This window comes from Artemia sp. Qi Xiang Cuo, chromosome 6 (genome assembly GCF_049724085.1).
Source record: "Artemia sp. Qi Xiang Cuo chromosome 6, ASM4972408v1, whole genome shotgun sequence".
In the NCBI taxonomy this organism is placed as follows: domain Eukaryota; kingdom Metazoa; phylum Arthropoda; class Branchiopoda; order Anostraca; family Artemiidae; genus Artemia; species Artemia sp. Qi Xiang Cuo.
In genome coordinates, this window is record NC_142799.1 from 55,273,486 (window position 1) to 55,292,882 (window position 19,397).

Here is a 19,397-nt window from a genome sequence, read left to right on the forward strand (position 1 = left end):
GAGGGGGGGAGAATGGTTCATATATCCAAAGGTATAGGCATTGGGCCTTTCAACTATGATGAACAAAATGGCTATGTAAAAATGTTGATCATACGATTTTGGGAAAAAAGTGCCAGGGGAGGGGGTCCATTTGCCTTCCAATCTTTTAGATCACTTAAAATGGGCACTAGAACCTTTAATTTCTGTTCGAATAAGCCCTCTCACAATATTCTAGGATCGATGGGTCGATGCAATCACCCCTGAAAAAAAAACTGTTAGATATTAACTTACTAAAATATTAATTTATTAAAATTTAATTTATTGGTTTTCTAACATTTATTATTTTAATTATTAATTATATTAAGAAATAAAAATATCAATTATTAAAAAATTAACTTATTAGTTTTTTTTGGCTGTTTTGAACTAAAAACTTTTTTATCTTGTCAATCTTAATAATTGCGCAATAGCAAAATACACCCTTATTTATAATGAAGACAATGCAGTTTTTTTTTCTAATTTCAACCAGTTGCTTGAGTCTATTACTTCAAAGGATTGTTTCTTGCATCCATTTAACATATACATCTGAAGATCTTCATTCCCTCTTAATATTTACAAGTTTTCTCTTAATTCTGATAATATTTTATCGTATTAAGCAAACCAAAATCTCTCAGAGTTTGTGATAGCCTTTTGGAAACAAATATTATCTTTATTTAATTCGTTTATAGCTATTTAACTTTCTATTTAATCACCTTATCATGTAAAACTTCCTTTAGCTTAAGGGGCGACCATACTTGAAGCGACCTTCCTTATCTCTCCCATAGTAAGCGTTTTGAGTTTGACTGACATTAATAGTTGAGGCAGTTAGGCGGTCTCAGTCTTTTCTAATAGAATAGAATCAGGTGAACATTTTGATTTAGCAAAATGCTAAAGCCGACACCTATTTTTCCTGAAATCCCAAAAAAACTCAAAAACCTATTTTGGGTTTGCCTGCAAGATCGCTGCAGTCAATATTGTCGTAATTGGTACTTAAAAATGCAGTGAAAAATATTCTATTGAAGCGGTTGCAGCTTATTTTTATAAAAAACACTTGCTGACTGCAGTCCCTTCGAATACTTTACATACCAACGTTTCAAATTGCTTATCACCCGACAAAGAGCCTAAAATACTTGGAATCAAACGGATGTGGGCGCATAAATTATGCTGAGGGGGTTAAAGCTTCCTTTTGTTCAAAAGCGGTCAGTTGGACTTTGATTTAGTGAAGCTTTAGCTCTTGAAATGATTTATTTGGTGTGTATAATTTGAAAGCGTTAGCTTAAGAGTTGGACATTCGACAAATTATGCGAATAAGTAGGATATATAATAAGTGTCATATCTACCTATTACACTCCGTGAAAGTATCTATCATAAAATGTAACTAATATTGAAAGCGTAAGGAACTCCTGGAAGTCGCCCTCTTCGAGTTTGTTTACTCAAGTCTGTGTGAAATCTGATACCTTTGTCTTTGAGCCTTTTTGCCGACCAGGAAAAGGGCTCAAATCCGCCAAAACGGCTTTGGACTGGCGTCCCCCCTTGAACCTTTTCGCAGGCTGACCAAAGGTCTGCGTTGCGAAGGTACCGATCTCCTGATTCTTCGCCTTCGGCTGGGAGTACAGTGCGTGGTTGCGGGCAAACCATTCAACGCTTCCCGTGTTTTTCCCCCAGATTTTTCCAGGTACTCATTTGGAGCTGGACCAACTCTGGCCGAGCTTACAGAGTGAAACCATTGACCCCCGTTCCAAACCAAATAGCCAGCGACAGCAGGACTCTAACTCTGACCTCAAGATTTCAAGTCCTGAGCGCTAACCACTCGGCTAGGACGGCTACGTATTATGTAAAAGGAAGACAAAAATACATAAGGCTTCAAAATCGTCAGAAAAAAATACAGTTATATCCGACACCCTAACTATTGATTTGCTGAATGATTATGACAGTCGTCTAATAATTAGGTGGTTAAAACGACGTGTTGATCACCCTCCTACTCCTCTACGCAGAGGTAAGATCAGGTGCAGACCCAAACTATGACCGTGGATCTCAATTCCCAGGGTAGATGGTTGGATCCAAATCTGATTCTAAATAATTCTATATACATCGATTTGAAAAGTACGTTTGTATACATCAGCTTAGTAGGATACGTTCATTTGGATTAACTAAAAACGTGAAAGATTTAAATGATTTGAATCATAACACAGCTTGCAGTCAGACCAGGATTCACAAATAGGCCCATTAGGCCGAGACCTAGGGGCACACAAAGCCAGGGGGCGCAATAAATTATCACTGAGTAATGTTTTTCTTAACAAAAACTGGACTGATGTGATTTATCGTCAAAGGGCCAGGTGCACTCCGCCGCCACGCTGCTTATTCACAGAAAAATGATTTTAAAATAACAGAGGAATTCCGTCACCACTTATAAACTGTTAGATGTCTCCCAAGAATAACAGCTGAGAGTTCGGTACTACCTATCTCTCTTTCATTACTTTTGGCTCATCAGTTGTGATCTGTTCAGTGCTTCCACTATCCCTAAACTTTTGGGAATTTTCCTGAAAATTTTGCAAAAACGGAGCGGCATAAATCCTTGGGCCTAGAAGCGTCAAAGCCTTAAATCCAGCCCTGCTTGCAGTACTGCTCGAGTAGCTTTATAAGATGGTCTATTTTTTATAGCCAAAAATGGGTATAATGGCTTTCACATGTATGAAGATTTATGAATGAATGGAGCATTTTACTTTCGTAAAGGAGGCAACAGACGGTCAGTCATTTTGATCAAAACTTTCCGTCAATCGATTGACGTGTTCTTTAATCAACCTTCAATCGACCCTTCAATCAATCCATCAATCTTGACCAAAGCTAATCTATCACACTTCTGTTGATCAAAATGATTGACCGTCTAGGGCCTCCTTAAATATGATTCAGTTTCGCAATGTAATAAATTTAGCTATTTTGCACTGAATGAAGGCTTTCATCACAAATTCTATGACTTTATTGGAAACCACTGTTGACGAAGTCCAATAATTCAGAATAAGTTACTGATTACATTTGTTGAGGATAAAGATTATGCAATCAAACTTGCAACAAAGGTGGCTGTCATTTGCGACTTACCAAATAAGGGCTGAGGAGAAAATATTTTAGTATGGGTCTAGAGAACCCCCACCCCCTCACGAAGAATTGGAAAATTTAGGTTAAAATTTTTTTTTTTGTGGCTTCAGATACCACCCAGAAACTTACTTTGGCAACCTGTGGGACATCCTTTTCAATGATAATGTCTATGCAAGCAATTTATGAATTTGATGCAAGAGACATTTTATTGATATTTCATCGCAGACGACTATTCAGCCAAAAGGGACAACTTTGCCGAACAATGGTATGTTACAAAAGCAAAGAATATATCTACAAAAAAAGTAAATGCAATTATGCAATGGTTTAGATTTAGCGTGTCTACGTTTGAAAATATACGAAACTGTACACAGGAGGGGGGCTTAGAGGTCGGTCCAAAGTACCCACCCATCCCCAGGAAAATATGAAATAGTCGGAAAATGAACTTAATTTCCTAGGAATAGTCAAATTTTAGGAATAAACGTTTACCTTGAAAGACTTGATCAATTCGTTTGAGTATCTTGAGGGTAGACGCCAAATCGCGTGAAGTGGTACGCACTGCAGAAGCTGTTGGTGGGGTTTCAGGTTCGTTTAAACGGTATAAGACGGCGTCTAAGGCTTGTGATCGTGCTGGGTCATCCAAGAACTGAGATCTAAAATCGAAAATTACATTAGAAAAAAAAACATACAGAAGAAAAAAATACTGTAGAGCTTCGTTTTGCAGTAGAGCTATGGCTATTGTACTGATTCCTGAACTTCCATTTTCACTTATTCAGTTTAGTTACGTAATTTAGACGAAGGATGAGGCAAAAAAGAGGAATAAAAAAAACTCAACAAACAGAAAGTATCTTTATTGCATAACTTTCGTCTTTTCTTTCTTAACATTGACTACAATCACTGGAAAAGATAAAAAGTATATTCTGCTCCAGTAATATAGTCACTACGACTATATGTCGCCAGTAAGGCGTCATTAGTAAAATAGAAATTTCCCACTCAGGCACATACACAGAGTGGGTCCCTTGGGATCGTGCCTCACCCATTCCGAGTGTCTTGATTTTTGAAGTTTTCCGCACTTTTGGCAGATTTTTTGCTTGATTGAACCCCCCCCCCCTCCCCCCCCCCAAAAAAAAACCAGCGAACGTGTCTGTTCATACATATAGTTTGAGATAAATGTCCAAATTAGAAGCGAGCCAAAAATTATATCTAGTTTATGTATAATATCTAGGCATAAGATTCAGATCAATGGCTGTTACAAGAGTAACACTCAACTAAGCTAACTCTAAATACGAGTCAAACAAATTTTATAATTAACACGAATTTATAAAAGCCGTGTTGTGAATGTGCGACAAAATTATCTACAGAGTCACAAACTATGAGGGGAGCTCAAACACTTTTCCCCATTTGATGTTTTTAGAAGAAAAATTACATGAGAATCGGTTAAAGAGGGGAGTGAAAATTAGAGTTATTATATTGTTTTTGTCTGCACGACACGAGTCTTTTTGCACACCACTGTGTTCACATTAACAATTTAGTGAGTTTTTCATTTTTAATTATTATAACGTATTCGCGTTCATCTCATTGCGCGTCTGGAAGTTCTAATATCACCATACCTTATCTACACTCAACGCGTTCTAGCCTCTGTTCAATTTATTAAGGCTCCAAATATGGTATAAATTGATAAAGTATTTTCGTGGTGGTTATTTTTTATATCTATATTTTATTTTATATTTTCAGAATACTGAAAACGTTTTACTCTCAATGTGCACAGTATTTATTTGTATCCAGGAAAGATGAAAAATTAAGTTTTTTTTTGTATTTTTCCTGTCATTGACACTATCTATAAATAATTTATATTATTATATTATATAAATAATTTAAATTATTTTTTGTCCCTCTTCCACTTTATCGAATGGTGTTTTTCATACTTACGGGAAATGCTAAACAAAATAAAACTCACATTATTCATTTAAAACAAAGACAAATTTTACGCTCCTCTCAGGCTTGCAAGCTAAACTCTTTCTGGAGCTAACTTGAACTTCGAGTCAGTGCACACCATTTTAGCATCTGAGGAAAAACAGATTTTATTCCCAGAGTTTCATTGCTTCAAAAAGGCGTAATAAGTCTCAGAGCAACTAGGACCCTAGGGGGATGCGATATCATAGATTCTGGCATCGTTTTAATTCTGAAACAAGTGACATTTCTTAGTCGGATTATTGGAACACCCAGGGCAATATCAATCAGTCCCTTAATCTCTTAATAGTGACTCTTAATAATAACACTAATTATTTTCTTATAGCCTGTTATAAAAGACTAGCAAAAATGGACTGTCACAAACTGAGAATTCTCCAACCCGGGTTTGTCGACCTTTCCCTCTCTCCTTTTCTTTGGGTTTCACATAAAAGATCAAAAAGAAAGAAGGAAGATGACACGAGAAGGTTCCTTGTAAATTTACAATGAACCTTGTAAACTTTACCTTGAAAATTTACAAGAATTTGTAGAAGGAAATTTCTTTACAAGCCCTTTCACTGCTCTATCCAAGAAAAAGGACAATTACCAAGGACTTTTAAAAAGGTGGTCAATGGAAAGAAGAAGAAGAAAGAAATGCTTCTCTTTTGTTGCAAGAGGTTTTAGTCATGTCTTCAGGGCAAGGGTTATTAGTTATGCCCTAGGGGCATATATGGGTCTTATGGAAGGGATGCTCGTATAAACTTCAAAAAGGGCTCATTCAATTGGAAATTGAAAGTTCTAGTTCACTCTTTAAGAGCCAAAAGAGATTGGAGGGCACGTGTTTCTGTCTACAATTACCCAGCCCAGTCTTGATGCAACCTATGCAACCTATTGCCCAAAACACTTGATAACTTCAATTCAAATCCCTGAGGGACAGGGGGCCAGAAAATTATCCCAGAATTACAAACCATATAATTTTTCATTGTATACCAAATAAGGTCTGAGTTAGAACGGTTTCAAACACACAGAAAGACATGTTTTGTCCTTTATTTAAACAAATAAATAGCAGGAAAAAAAGAATAGAAAGAAGGTAGTTGTACCATTTTACGGTTCAGTTTCGATTTGAATGTCATTCTTAAAAATTGCAAAACAAAATGATACATAATCCATGGATATGTGTTAAAATGCTCGACATGACGAAACTCGGAAGTAACATGCTTTTTACAAAGAAAGTAGTGAGAAGTAATTAAATTGCAAACAACAATAAATCTTGATTGCTAGCTTAATGGTATGTAAATAATTAAAATCAGCAAAATTTCTTATATTTTTCTTCTTTAGAATGATGCAGTCAAGAAAACTGACAACTAATTACAATACGAGTTAGGTAAGTTTTTGTCAGAGCCAGTAGTTTTATCTAATAGCAATTTAGAAGGGCATGTGGCTCGATCTTTCACCTTCGGTTTTGCAGCTCTTTTTTACTTACAGCTTGGTGCTTAAGTTCATTTCAGTTTTATGGCAGCTTCAGAATTATTAGTTAAGAATTCTGAATTATTACTGGAAACGGTAATGTCTTAAATGGACGTAGACACATCTCTGAAAAATAATCAACAGCTTCGATTTCTTAAATAAGAAGTTGCTCCTCGGGATATTCAGTTCCATGGGTTTATCCCGACGAAACTTAGGCAATTCCTTGCCCACGGAAATCTGATTCTGAATAGGAGGAGATTCAACCCAGCTGCCCAGGTAAACGATTTTGATATCAAAAGCTGCAATTTAAAACAGTAACTGTAGGCGAGAAAAGAGGATTTAAAGCATTTAGGAATAAAAGAAAATTTTAAACTTCTTAGGAATAAATTAGATTAGATATTACAGACTGAAACACTTGATAGACCTTTCTTTATTCTAATGGGTGGGGGGCGGCGGCAGCCCTAAACTTTCCAAAAATCCTATAATGCCTTTTGAATCATCACAGCCGAACTACAAACAAAATACTTTCATCCAACAAATATCCCAAAGTGTTCACTTCTATTTAATTTCTCAAATCTTAGGTGGAACCTTGGTCCAAGGGCAACTTATACTAGCTTTGAAATTTGGGCCTGATACGATAATAACGAAGGGGGTAAGATTCTTAGGTCAGAATTAGCAACTAAATTTACTCATTAGGAACAAGAAGGGGGGCAAAAAAAATTTACCCCAAAAAGTAAATATACCCAGTTATATGAACTGAATTCTGAATTAGTATAGGAGAAAGTAAACATGGCAGAGGAAAATAAAACAACGCAGATTAGGTTCAGCGCAATTAATTCCAACCGTTTGTTGCTTATTTGCTGTTGTAATTATGTTACAATTTATGTTGCAATTGATTTCCAGAAATATTCCCGGAAATCAAGAGGGACTAGTTATCAATTTCGACCTCCCCACTCCCTAGAACTAGCTCTATATTCAGCTGAAGGTTCAGTGAGAGGGCTAAGACAAATAAAAAAAAACAAGCTCTTTCAATTGAAAGTAAGGCGCAACATTAAAAATTAAAACGAACAAAAATTATTCCGTATATGATATGGGCTGCCCATTAGATGTTGCGTCAGTTGAATGTCTACCGGTCAGTGTGTAAAAGAGGACCATCTCGATTGAGATGGTCAATCGATTTAAAAGTATCAAAAACTATATTTAGCCTCCCAATAGCAGAGGAGGTAATGCCACACAGTGGCATATTCATTCCCGAAAAGTCACGTAGTTCATACAAGATAAATGGCTAATATAGACATTTATCTTAATGCTTGGTTTAACTAAATTGATTCACATGATTCATCAAATTATGTTTGCACATCAGCTACTATGAAGGAAGGGCGATGGGTCAATTCACCACTAATTCTGCAGTACATATCCGCCCTCTATTATAATTACGCTACCTCCCTGGTAGCTTTTTATCATCAAATTGTTCCAACTTAGCTTCAACAAATGATTTCCAGAGCCTGCAATAGCTAATACTACCAGCATTCAAACTATGAACAGTGTTGCTTATTTGCTGTTGCAAATATTTACTTGTTAACAACAATTACTGATTTGCAGCAATTCTTGGACTTTAGGAAAATAATTAGAATTACAGACAGTTTCTCTTCTTAAAATATCCAAAATATAGAAATTTGAAGTTCAAAAACCTTATGGACCAAATAATGAAGCAGTATATTGTTTGAGTAAAATGTTAATATTAAGTAAGGATATATAATGCCTCCAAAATATATGATTTCAAACCCTGCTCTCTTGGAAATAAGAGGGAATTTCTCCCAACTGAAAAACAAAAATAACTTTATACTGACTGATCAGTATACAAAATGTATGACAATATGACACGAATAATAAGAATATTACCTTACCTATAATAATATTGTTTGAGTAAAATGTTAATATTAAGTAAGGATAGATAATACCTCCAAAATACATGATTTCAAACCCTGTACTCTTGGAAACAAGAGGGAGTTTCTCCCACCTGAAAAACGAAAAAAAAAACTTTATACTGACTCATCTGTATACAAAATTTATGACAGTTATAACATGAATAATAAGAATATTACCTTACCTATAATAATATTGATTTCATCAACCAGTTTTGAAACGACCAAAGGATTTGAAAACTCTACTTTTCAATTCTGGCTATGCAATGCCCTCTGCAATGGTCCAAGTAACCTTCGACACCTACCCTTGAATACGCCCGCAAGAACTCTTTGTTATTTTGACTTTGACAGTTTTGAGGGGTGGTCCCAGGTGAAACACAGTATAAGTTTCTTCAATAGAATATTATCTCCAGCCATGATCGAGCCAAATATAAAGAAAAGCTGAAAGTCCTCTATACACCGGCTAGCTGACATGAAAAGCAAATGAGTGAGCTATGGGACTTAAAACACTAGCGCTCAAGAGCCATATAGCGACACTTAGCTGCCTTATATATGTACTAGCCAACGAGCCAGTTTACCAGGTCTTGGCCAGCGAAACCCTACCATCAGGAAGCCTCATCCGGCAATTTCTGTCCTTTTTAATGGCTCTCACTTCATTCGGGCAGAACTCTGGGCTCCAATTATGTCAAATCAAAACCCACTTTACTCTTGACATTACTGCTGTCTCGTGATTTGAATGCGAATCACCAAGGACTTGAATTATTGAAGTGTCTCCTTCAAATTATTCAGCTGTCATTTCAATCCCGAACAGACACTTGGACTTATACATAACGAAAGCCAAAGTTAAACTGAGATATAGATCCAAAAGCCCAAATCAATATATAGTACAAGCCAAAGAGCTGCTCCTTTCTCGTTTCATGGGCTTTTTTCCCGCTCTTTTTTTTAAGCCTATAGTATTTGAATGACGTAATTCTTTCAGTTTATCTCTTTTTCAGGAACTTTTTTGCATTTTTGTAGTCCACAACAACACATATAAATCGATGTTTTTTTTGTTTTTGTTTTTTTTACAAAAAGTAATGTCAGTTTTCTAACCAAAATAGTGTAACCGCTTATTCGATTCATAGACAGGCCCAGAAAGATGGAAAAACGTAATAACAATTTGATATATAAAGAAGACAAAAAAGAAGAGAGAACACCATTATAACCGAACTAGGTCACTTCAGGACAATTACACTGTTTAATTTAAGCGCTAAAAAAGGCAAAAAATAACATCAATTAATACCTGAGCTTTTTAAGAAGGTTGTCCGCTTGCCCTCTGATTTTTCCAGATAAATTATGAATTGTTGCTATTACAAGGTTATCAAGCACCTCTAACTGTTTCGTTCGCATCGATTGATCTTCGAGAACTAAACTTCTCCTATCTGAGACGACATTCTTATCTGAGCCAAAAGTGTCGGTTAATGGACGACTACGAAGTCGGGGATATTCAACTGCTTTCCTCTGAAGACGGGGGCTTGAACCTATGTCTCTATAGTCCCATAAAGACTGACTATCTTCATCAACTGTTGTCCTCTTTGTTATTAGAGGCGGAGGATCTTCGAAGCAAGTTAAGGAGGAAGACCTGTAAACAAATAAATAAATACGTTTATTTTCAAGCAAAAAAGAATAAAAAATGCAAGAGGCTAAAATCTTGTAGACTAAAAAAAAAATCTACATAAGAAGTGAAGATTTATCAAACACTGAATGAAGAAACAGCACGCAGTTCGCTTCTGGGAACTTTTTTGAAGTTACTTATTCTAAACGTCTTTGTAGTATATGGTGGAACAGACAAATCTATACAGTCATTTTAAAGAAATGCATCTGGGGTAGGTCAGCCAAATTATTTACTTGCAGACAAGGTTGTATACCATATTTTTACCCGAGAGAGGGAAGGGTACGAAAAAAAACTTTACAAAACACAAATCAAAGTTTGTTTATACGTATTTTTGTTACTTTTTTACGATCCAGATAAAAATTCCGGGAGAGAAAGGTGTTGGGTTCCAACTCCCCCCCCCTGGATATGGTTATACTTGCAGGACTCAATACTTGCAGAGGTTGCAATACAATAAAGGACTCAATAATCAAGACAAATACTTGCAGGACTCAATTTCCTAATGCTACTGAAAGCTTTATCCAGGAATAGAATATTACTCATGTGACGGAATATAAGGAATAGAACATCTAGCATGTGATGGACATTTTCCGGATTTTTATTTTATGTTCGATCTATACCAGCAAATCATTTAAATTTATTATCTAAAAATATACTTAATCCTGAAATTATAATTATATTTGTTGACAATATACTTAATTGATTGTCGGAATCGCTCTCACGCCACGACTCCTGTCAATGACGAAAAAGAAAAAGAGGAAGAGGAAGAAAAAAACAGCTGAAAAGGAGAAAAGCAGGGAAGTAAAAAGGAGAAAGAGGAAACGGAGGAAGAGGAAGAAAAACAGCTGCAAAGGAGAAAGAAGGGAAGGAAAAAGGAGGAAGGGGAAGAAAAAACAGCTGAAAAGAAGAAAGAGGGGAGGAAAAAGGAGAAAGAGGGGAAGAAGAAAGAGGAAAAGGAGGAAGAGGAAGAAAAAAACACAAGAACAGGAGAAACTAGAGTGAGATTATCCTGTTTGGACATATTTCTAAAGCTGATCTTCAGCTAAATTTTTGTAAAAACGATTTTGACGGAAACCGATGAAAAACCTTGAGCTATTATTTCGATAGTGGATACATTTGGGAGCGGTGTATAACTTATATTCAATTTCTTTCGAGGCAAATTATGGCCGACAAATAATTTCAAATTTAAATTATACCCTCATGTTCTGTCTTATTAAGATTGAATTTAACCACACCAATCGCTAGAACGAAATTGAATCAACCACACCAGAAACTAGAGTGAGACTATTCTATTTGGACATATTTGTAAAGCTGATCTTCAGCTAGATTTTTGTAAAAGCGTTTTGACGGAAACCGATGAAAAATATTGAGCTATTATTATTTCGATAGTGGATACATTTGGGAGCGGTGTATTATTTATATTTAATTTCTTTCGAAGCAAATTATTGCCGACAAATAATTTCAAATCCAAATTATATCCTCATGTTCTATCTTATTAAGATTGAATTTAACCACACCAATCGCTGTCACGATAAAATGATAGCAAAAACCTGTATCAGAGGCAACGCTTTAGCGTTGCCTATAGTAAAGACCATACGGCTCCAATGTTTTACTATTTATTTATTTATTATTATTTTTTTTCCCAGAGGCACTTACTATGGAAGGGGTCGTCTTAAAAACTTCAAAGGGGGGCTCATTCGATTGGAAATCAAGAGTTCTAGTGCCTTTTTTAAGGGTCAAAAGTGATTGGAAGGCAACTAATACCCCTTCCATGCCCACTATTTCCCCAAACACATCCAATCACAATTTTCAGATAGCCATTTTGTTATAATTAGTTGATTTCCAGATAGAAAATTATGTTTTTGAGGAAGACACTCCCCCAGAGCCCTCAGGGCAAGAGTTACAAGTTATGCCCTGGGGGCACATAAGCTTCTTACAGAAAGCTTTGTCACAGAAACTTCAAAAAGGGCTCATTTGATTGGAAATTCAAAGGGCTAGTGCCCCTTTTAATAGTCGAAAGTGATTAGAGGGCAACTAACCCCCCTCTCACTCCCATATTTCCCCCAAACACATCCAATCAAAATTTTGAGATAGCCATTTTGTTTAACGTGGTTGAAAATTCTGGAAATTAGGTCTTTGAGGATGACCACCCCCGATAGCCCTCAGGGCAAGGGTTGTAAGTTATGTCCCGGGGGCATATAAGGTTTTTTTTTTTATAGAAAGCGTTGTCGTAGAAACTTCAAAAAGGGTTCATTCGATTGGAAATTTAAATGGTTAGTGCCCTTTTTAATAGTCGAAAGTGATTGGAAGGCAACTAATACCCCTTCCACGCCCACCATTTCCTCAAACACATCCAATCAAAATTTTGAAATAGCCATTTGTTCAACGTAGTTAAAAGTTCTGGAAATTATATCTTTGAGCACGATACTCCCCCCCCCCCCCAAGGTCTTCAGGGCAAGGGTTATAAGTTATGCCCTGGGGGAATATTTGGTTCTTATGGAAGGAATACTCGTATTAACTTCAGATTTAATACGAGATTTAATAAAAAAAAAATTAACGATATCTAATAAAAAAATTAAATAAAAAATTAATGCAAACAAACATACAATAGATATTAATGTAAATGAATAAATAAATCTTAAAACGAGTGAAACTTAAATTGAATATGCAAATCAAGCTTGAAACGAACAACAATAACTACAAAGAAGAGCTTTGGGTATCGCCTCCTTCTCTCACTGTAAAAGTTTAAAACCTAATGCGTCATTGGCGCTTTACTGAAAGCTATATCCGTCTTGACCAGTCTTGAAAAGTATAAGCAGCATCAAATTGAATATTTGATATGTAATGATATTAGTTGTTGAAAGATCCATCAGTTCAAGAATTTATTTCACTCTAATTTAGTTTTTATTTTCAATGCTGTAAGAACTGGAAAAGGAAATATTTGTAATATAATCCGTTTTCAGGGAAGCGCCAATGACGCAGTAGGCTTTTGGTTTTTATCAAACAGTTCGTGGTAACGAACTGAAAGTAAGGAGCGACCCGGCTCAATGGTAACCGAAACTCTAAAAAACGGAATTTTGATACCAATAAATGCATCAAAAGAATCAGATTTTAATTCTGATTTCAAAAACATACGTTTCATCAAGTTTAATCTTACCCATCAAAAGTTACGCGCCTGAGAAAATTTGGCTGATTTTCGAAAAAAGGGGGAAAGACCCCCTAAAATTTATAGAACCTTAATGAAAATCACACCACCATATTCAGCGTATCAGAAAACCCTGCTGTAGAGGTTTCAAGCTCCTATCTACAAAAATGTGGAATTTTCCATTTTTTGCCAGAAGAAAGATCACGGATGCGTGTTTATTTGTTTTTATTTTATTTTTGTTTTCTTTTCCCCAGGGGTAATCGTATTGACCCAGTTGTCCTAGATTATCGTAGGAGGGCTCATTGGAACGGAAATTAAAAGTTCTAGTGCCCTTTTTAAGTGACAAAAAAATGGAGGGCAACTAGGCCCCTCCAAAGCTCTTTTTTTTCCCAAAGTCACCCAATCAAAATTTTGAGATTAGCCATTTTGTTCAGTATAGTTGAAAATCTAATAAATATGTCTTTTAGGATGAATTAATCCCCCACGGTTCCCAGGGGAAGGGCTGGAAGTTATGAACTTTGCCCTTTGCTTGCATTTTGTATTGGTTATTGGGAAGTATACAGACATTTTCAGGAAGAATTTTTTTCTGGTGGGGGGGGGCTGGAGGAGGGGGTTACTCGGGAGAATCTTTCCGTGGAGGATTTTTCTTTGGCGTAAGGGATATTTCTATGAAGGGGGCACCGGATTTCCAAGCCTTATTTGAAAAACGATCAGAAATTAAATTAAAAAAAAAAAAAACAAGCGATACGGTTCAATAGTAATCGAAACTTTAAAAACCGGGATTTTGATGTCAATAAATGTATCAAAAGAACGGGCTTATAATGCTGATTCTAAATATATAAATTTTATTAAGTTTAGTATTACTCATCAAAGGCTACGAGCCTGAGAAAATTTACCTGATTTTTTAAAGAGGGGGAAACATCCCCTACAAGTGAAAGAATTTTAATGAAAATCACACCGTCAGATTCAGCGTATCAGAAAACTCTATTTCATAGGTTTCAAGCTCATATCTACAAAAATCTGCAACTTTGTATTTTTTTGCCAGAAGAAAAGTATACGAATATAGAAGTTCGTTACGTAAGTTAATTTGTAAATCAGGTCAGAACCAAATTTAGAGACAGCCATTTAACAAAAGAAAAGTAAAATTTTTACGCAAATTTTGTTTACTTATTCAATGACGGTGAGACAAAATAAAAGCTGCATTAACTAAAAAACGATCAGAAATTAAATAAAAAAAACAATTTTTTTAAAATGAAAGTAAGGAGCGACATTAAAACTTAAAACGAACAGAAATTATTCCGTATATAAAAAGGGTCGTCCCCTCCTCAACGCCTCGCTCTTTACACTAAAGTTTGACTCCGTCTCACAACTTTATCTTTTTAAACAATAAAAAACTTTAGCGTAAAGAGTGAGGCGTTGAGGAGGGGACGGCCCCTTTCATATACGGAATAATTTCTGTTCGTTTTAAGTTTTAATGTCACTCCTTACTTTCAGTTTTAAAAACTTGTTTTTTTTATTTAATTTACAGTTAAGTAAGGGGGTAGTATTCAAACTCTTGTTTGTAGTAAAATTACATTCTTCTTGAACAAATCTAGAAATTGCTAATAAATTAGACTGGGTATCTGATGTGTTGAAATTTTAGTTTATGAAAGCTCGTCTGCGAAGAAGTTTACTATCCCCGCAATGTTTGTTTTCAGTATGGGATACAAAAGAAAATATCTGGAACAAAATTGGTTTTCAGTAAAGCGCCAATGACGCAGTACGTTTTAGAATTTTACAGTGAGAGAGGGAGGCGATACCCAAACTCGTGTTTGTAGTGATTGTTGGTCGTTTCAAGCTTGATTTGCATATTCAATTTAAGTTTCACTCATTTTAAGATTTATTTATTCATTTACATTAATATCTATTGTATGTTTGTTTGCATTAATTTTTTATTTAATTTCCATTCGTTCTAAGTTTCATTTATGCTTCAATAGCAAAATATTTTTTTCGTTTTAAGCTTGATTTTCATATTCAATCTAAGGATTACTAAGCATTACTTGTTGTATGTTTTTTCCTACCACTGTTTATTTAATTTCTGTTCGTTTTGGGTTTCATTTATTCTTTAACAGTAATTTCTAGTCGTTTTGAGTTCGAATTTTAACAGGTATTTGTATCTGCTGAGATTAAGTTTAAAATGGCCTTTACTTTTCTTTGAAAACTTATTTTTCGGAAAGTTTTTTTTTTAATTAATTACAGTAAACATAGCTCATTTTCGCCAAATATGGTACAGACTCAAAAATATAAAAAATTCGTCAATTTTATTGAAAATTAAATGGGGGACATGGGCCTAAGCCCTTACCAACCCCATTCCGAAAACGTGTGTGTATATGTGTATTTTTAATCCATTTAAAGATTATTAATATAGCCTCCAAAAATTAGCTTAATTTCTACTTCTATTTCGATAAACCTTTGCAATTAAATCAGCGCTTTCCAATAGCCTATTTTTCACTCAAGAGACCTCTTAACCTAAAAAAAGAATGCTTACCACACATACACTTTCTCTCAAATGTAAAAAAAATATTCTAAGTTTTTTTTTGCATTCATTGAGGCGTTCTGAGACCCCATTGAATTACTAAGTTAAAAAAAAGAGTAAAGAAAGAGCATAGGCCTACATTGCTGACGGATTGTCTGATGGGAAAAATTTACAAGATTTTTCTCATGTTTCCTTTTTTCTTCGAAAATAGACAATATGCTCAAATACATGGCATTTAATAAAATTAGAGAAGCAATAAATAGCACATGATAAATGTAATGTTCTTGCAATATTCTCATATTAGTCCTTACTTTTAGGAAATATCCAAATAAACATGGAACGTTGAACAATTGCTTCAGGATTAAATTCTTATGCTATGACATAATGTGTAAAGTGGGCTTAATAGAGCTGGCACCAAGGACGTTCAATTACATTTAGGTAGCATTATTATTATCGTCAATTATTATTATTACGTAATTTAGGTAATGACTTTCTCGACAAACTTTCGCTAATAATTTGGAGAAAATAATTGATTTTGGTGAACAAAACTTCCGGATTGTCCAGGGAATGATATCTGAGCTTCACTTCTGAAACTTTAATCCGCCAGGTTCTAATTTTTCTTTAAAAGATCTAAAAATATTGTCCAAAAAACAGCTCTTTACCATGGTAATATATACGATCACCAATAAGCTTTGATATTGGTGCTGAGGCCATTTATTAGAAGCTACAGTGTATGAAAAGCGAATCTCTTCTAAAAAAGCAATCCATTCTAGGCCGATTGAATATTTGCATATATTTTTTATTTATGAATTTATACAACTGGAAGTTTAACTTAAAACTGTTTTTTTTTTCTTAATTGAAATAAAAAATTTTGCAAATTTAAAGAAATTCATTGTGAAGAACGTTTCTTAGTATTAAAAAAAAACTTATTATTCTAATTAAACAACCCTTGTGTTTCAGGCAGTGGTGGATCCAGGGGGGAGGGCGAGGGGGGCGCACGCCTCCCCCTAACATAGTCTAAAGTAGTGTAATTTACTTAATTAACGCAAGTTTGGGTTAAATAAACTTGCTCCTAACAAGTTTATCAGATAACCTATTTTGCCCCCCCCCCCAAAAAAAAAATCCTGGATCCGCACCTAGTTTCAGGAATCGTTCTTAAGGAATTAAGACAATAAGTCAAACTTTAGCATAAAGAGCGATTAAGAATTATTAAGAAGGGGGCAAACCCCCTCATATACGTAATAATCTCGGTTCGTTTTAAGTTTTAACGTTGCTTCTTACTTTCAGTAGAAAAAACTTGTTTTTTTTTATTAAATTCCTAATCGTTCTTTAAATAATTCTGAAAAATCCAGCCCCCCCCTCCACGGAACAGTCTTCTAGATTATTCAATCCCGGTGAAAATTTACCCAGGACAATTACCATTAATATCCCGGCATGTAAAATTGAGCCAGCAAAGAGAAAATAACTTCTCACTGCCCGCTTCAACCACAAGCATGGGAAGATTTCCATGATTGTGTGCTACGCACCAACGAATGTCTCCCCAGAGGACGAAAAAGACAAGTTCTCAGGGTTGCCACCCTGACCTGGAAGAATTTACCAAATCGGAGAGGAAAAATTTACCAGATCGCATCTGTTTTTACTAAATGCTCAAAAAAAATGTTTGCGCTTGCGGCTACGCCACATGCGCACCATCAAGAATCGATTTTTACTATAGGAGGATAATCAATACGATTTTCGAATCTTTTTTCCTTTTTTTCTTCTTTTTTTTCTCTTTTCCTCTTTTCTTTCGTTTTCATAGTATGATTGAAAATTCCGGAGATCTAAAAGTTCAAAAATTCTTTTTTGGATATATATATATATATATATATATATATATATATATATATATATATATATATATATATATATATATATATATATATATATATATATATATATATATATATATATATATATATATATATATATATATATATATATATATATATATATATATATATATATATATATATATATATATATATATATATATATATATATATATATATATATATATATATATATATATATATATATATATATATATATATATATATATATATATATATATATATATATATATATATATATATATATATATATATATATATATATATATATATATATATATATATATATATATATATATATATATATATATATATATATATATATATATATATATATATATATATATATATATATATAGAAACCACCAAAGATAAGCGCGGTTAAATCCGTCTCTGGAGAAATGCTAGAAGATGAAAACACGTATCTTGATCGATGGAAGGAGCACTTCGCAAAGCTAATAAAGCCGAAAGAATCAACGTTGATCCCAACCTAACTGCATCCACTCAGCAAACAACATAGAAAAATCTACCAGAGCCTGATCCTCCCTTGGTAGAATAGATACAAAATGCCCTGCGGAATCACCTTCGAGCTAATAAAGTTCGGAGGACCGGCAATGCTACTTTGGCTGCACATGCTGTTCTCCCTCGTCTGGTCAACCGAATTAATACCAGAAGAATGGAAGGAAGGGATAATCCTTCCTCTATGGAAGCGCAAATGTAGCCGTAGCGATTGCTCGAAACACAGAAAAATCCCCTCCTGTCTGTGCCTGGCAATCCATTCACCATGACGTTGCTTGATAGAAGCATCCAGTTCAACCGTAAGTGCCGACTGATTCAGCAAGCAGGCTTCATGCCCAACAGATCCATGACCGAGCATATATACACTATTGGCCAGGTCATCGAGAAAGCCCGTGAGATCCAGCGTACTGCATATATTGCCTTTGTTGACTTTAAAGCAGCTTTTGAATCGATCGACCATGATAACCCTTTGGCTGATACTAAAACGAACGGATTTCCCTGATAATTATTGCCCCTTCAAAGCGCTCTACACTGGTACAAAAAGCTATGTCCAAGTTAATGGTCGCCGAAGTCCACTATTCGAAGAAGATACTGGTGTAAGGCAAGGCTGTATTGCTGCTCCTTAACCTTTCAACGCGGTGATTGATTATGTCATGGATCGAACAACGAATCGGCTCCAATTCGGACTGAAATATGGCGATAGTGTCCTAGCCGATTGCGACTTCGCAGATGATATTGCCCTGATATGCACTTCTGTAGCTGAACTCGAGGCAACTGTCAATACAGTCGGAAAAAGCCCTGAAAGTGGGACTAAATATTAGCTGGCAGAAAACAAAAATAATGAGCATCGACCCGGCAGGTAATTCTGCCAACTCACCACCATTCAACGTATTAGGGCACACTATTGAAGTTATCAAGTCTTTTACATACCATGGATCTGCCGTCTCAGATAACGGCTCAATCGAAATGAAAGTCCAGTCACGCATCGCTAAAGCCACTTCTATTATGACTAGATTATGCCGTTCCGTGTGGTTAGAGCTCAACAACAGCCGAAAAACAAAAATGCGTATCTACAACACGACCGTAACGCAAGTCCTTCTCTGCGGTGCCGAAACTTGGCCGGCGGCCACTTCTGTTCGTGATGCCATGGATGTGGCCCAAACAAACTTCCTAAGACGAATCGAAGGGATCAAGCGGTAAGACTTCGTCTCAAACACCCGACTGCTGTAACTAC

The 19,397-nt window shown here is 35.3% G+C and overlaps 1 protein-coding gene across 7 annotated transcripts in view; it reads right to left on the minus strand.

Moving 5' to 3' along the window:
• LOC148951400 (uncharacterized) overlaps positions 1-19,397 on the minus strand; it is a 218,272-nt gene that overhangs the window by 57,557 nt on the left and 141,318 nt on the right. For all 7 annotated transcript variants that reach the window (XM_089090845.1, XM_089090846.1, XM_089090844.1 and 4 more), the window contains 2 exons: positions 9,727-10,065; positions 3,595-3,758 (listed from right to left, as the gene is read on the minus strand). In XM_089090845.1, coding sequence (XP_088946971.1) covers positions 3,595-3,758; positions 9,727-10,065 — 503 coding nt within the window. The remainder of the gene's footprint in view (positions 1-3,594; positions 3,759-9,726; positions 10,066-19,397) is intronic.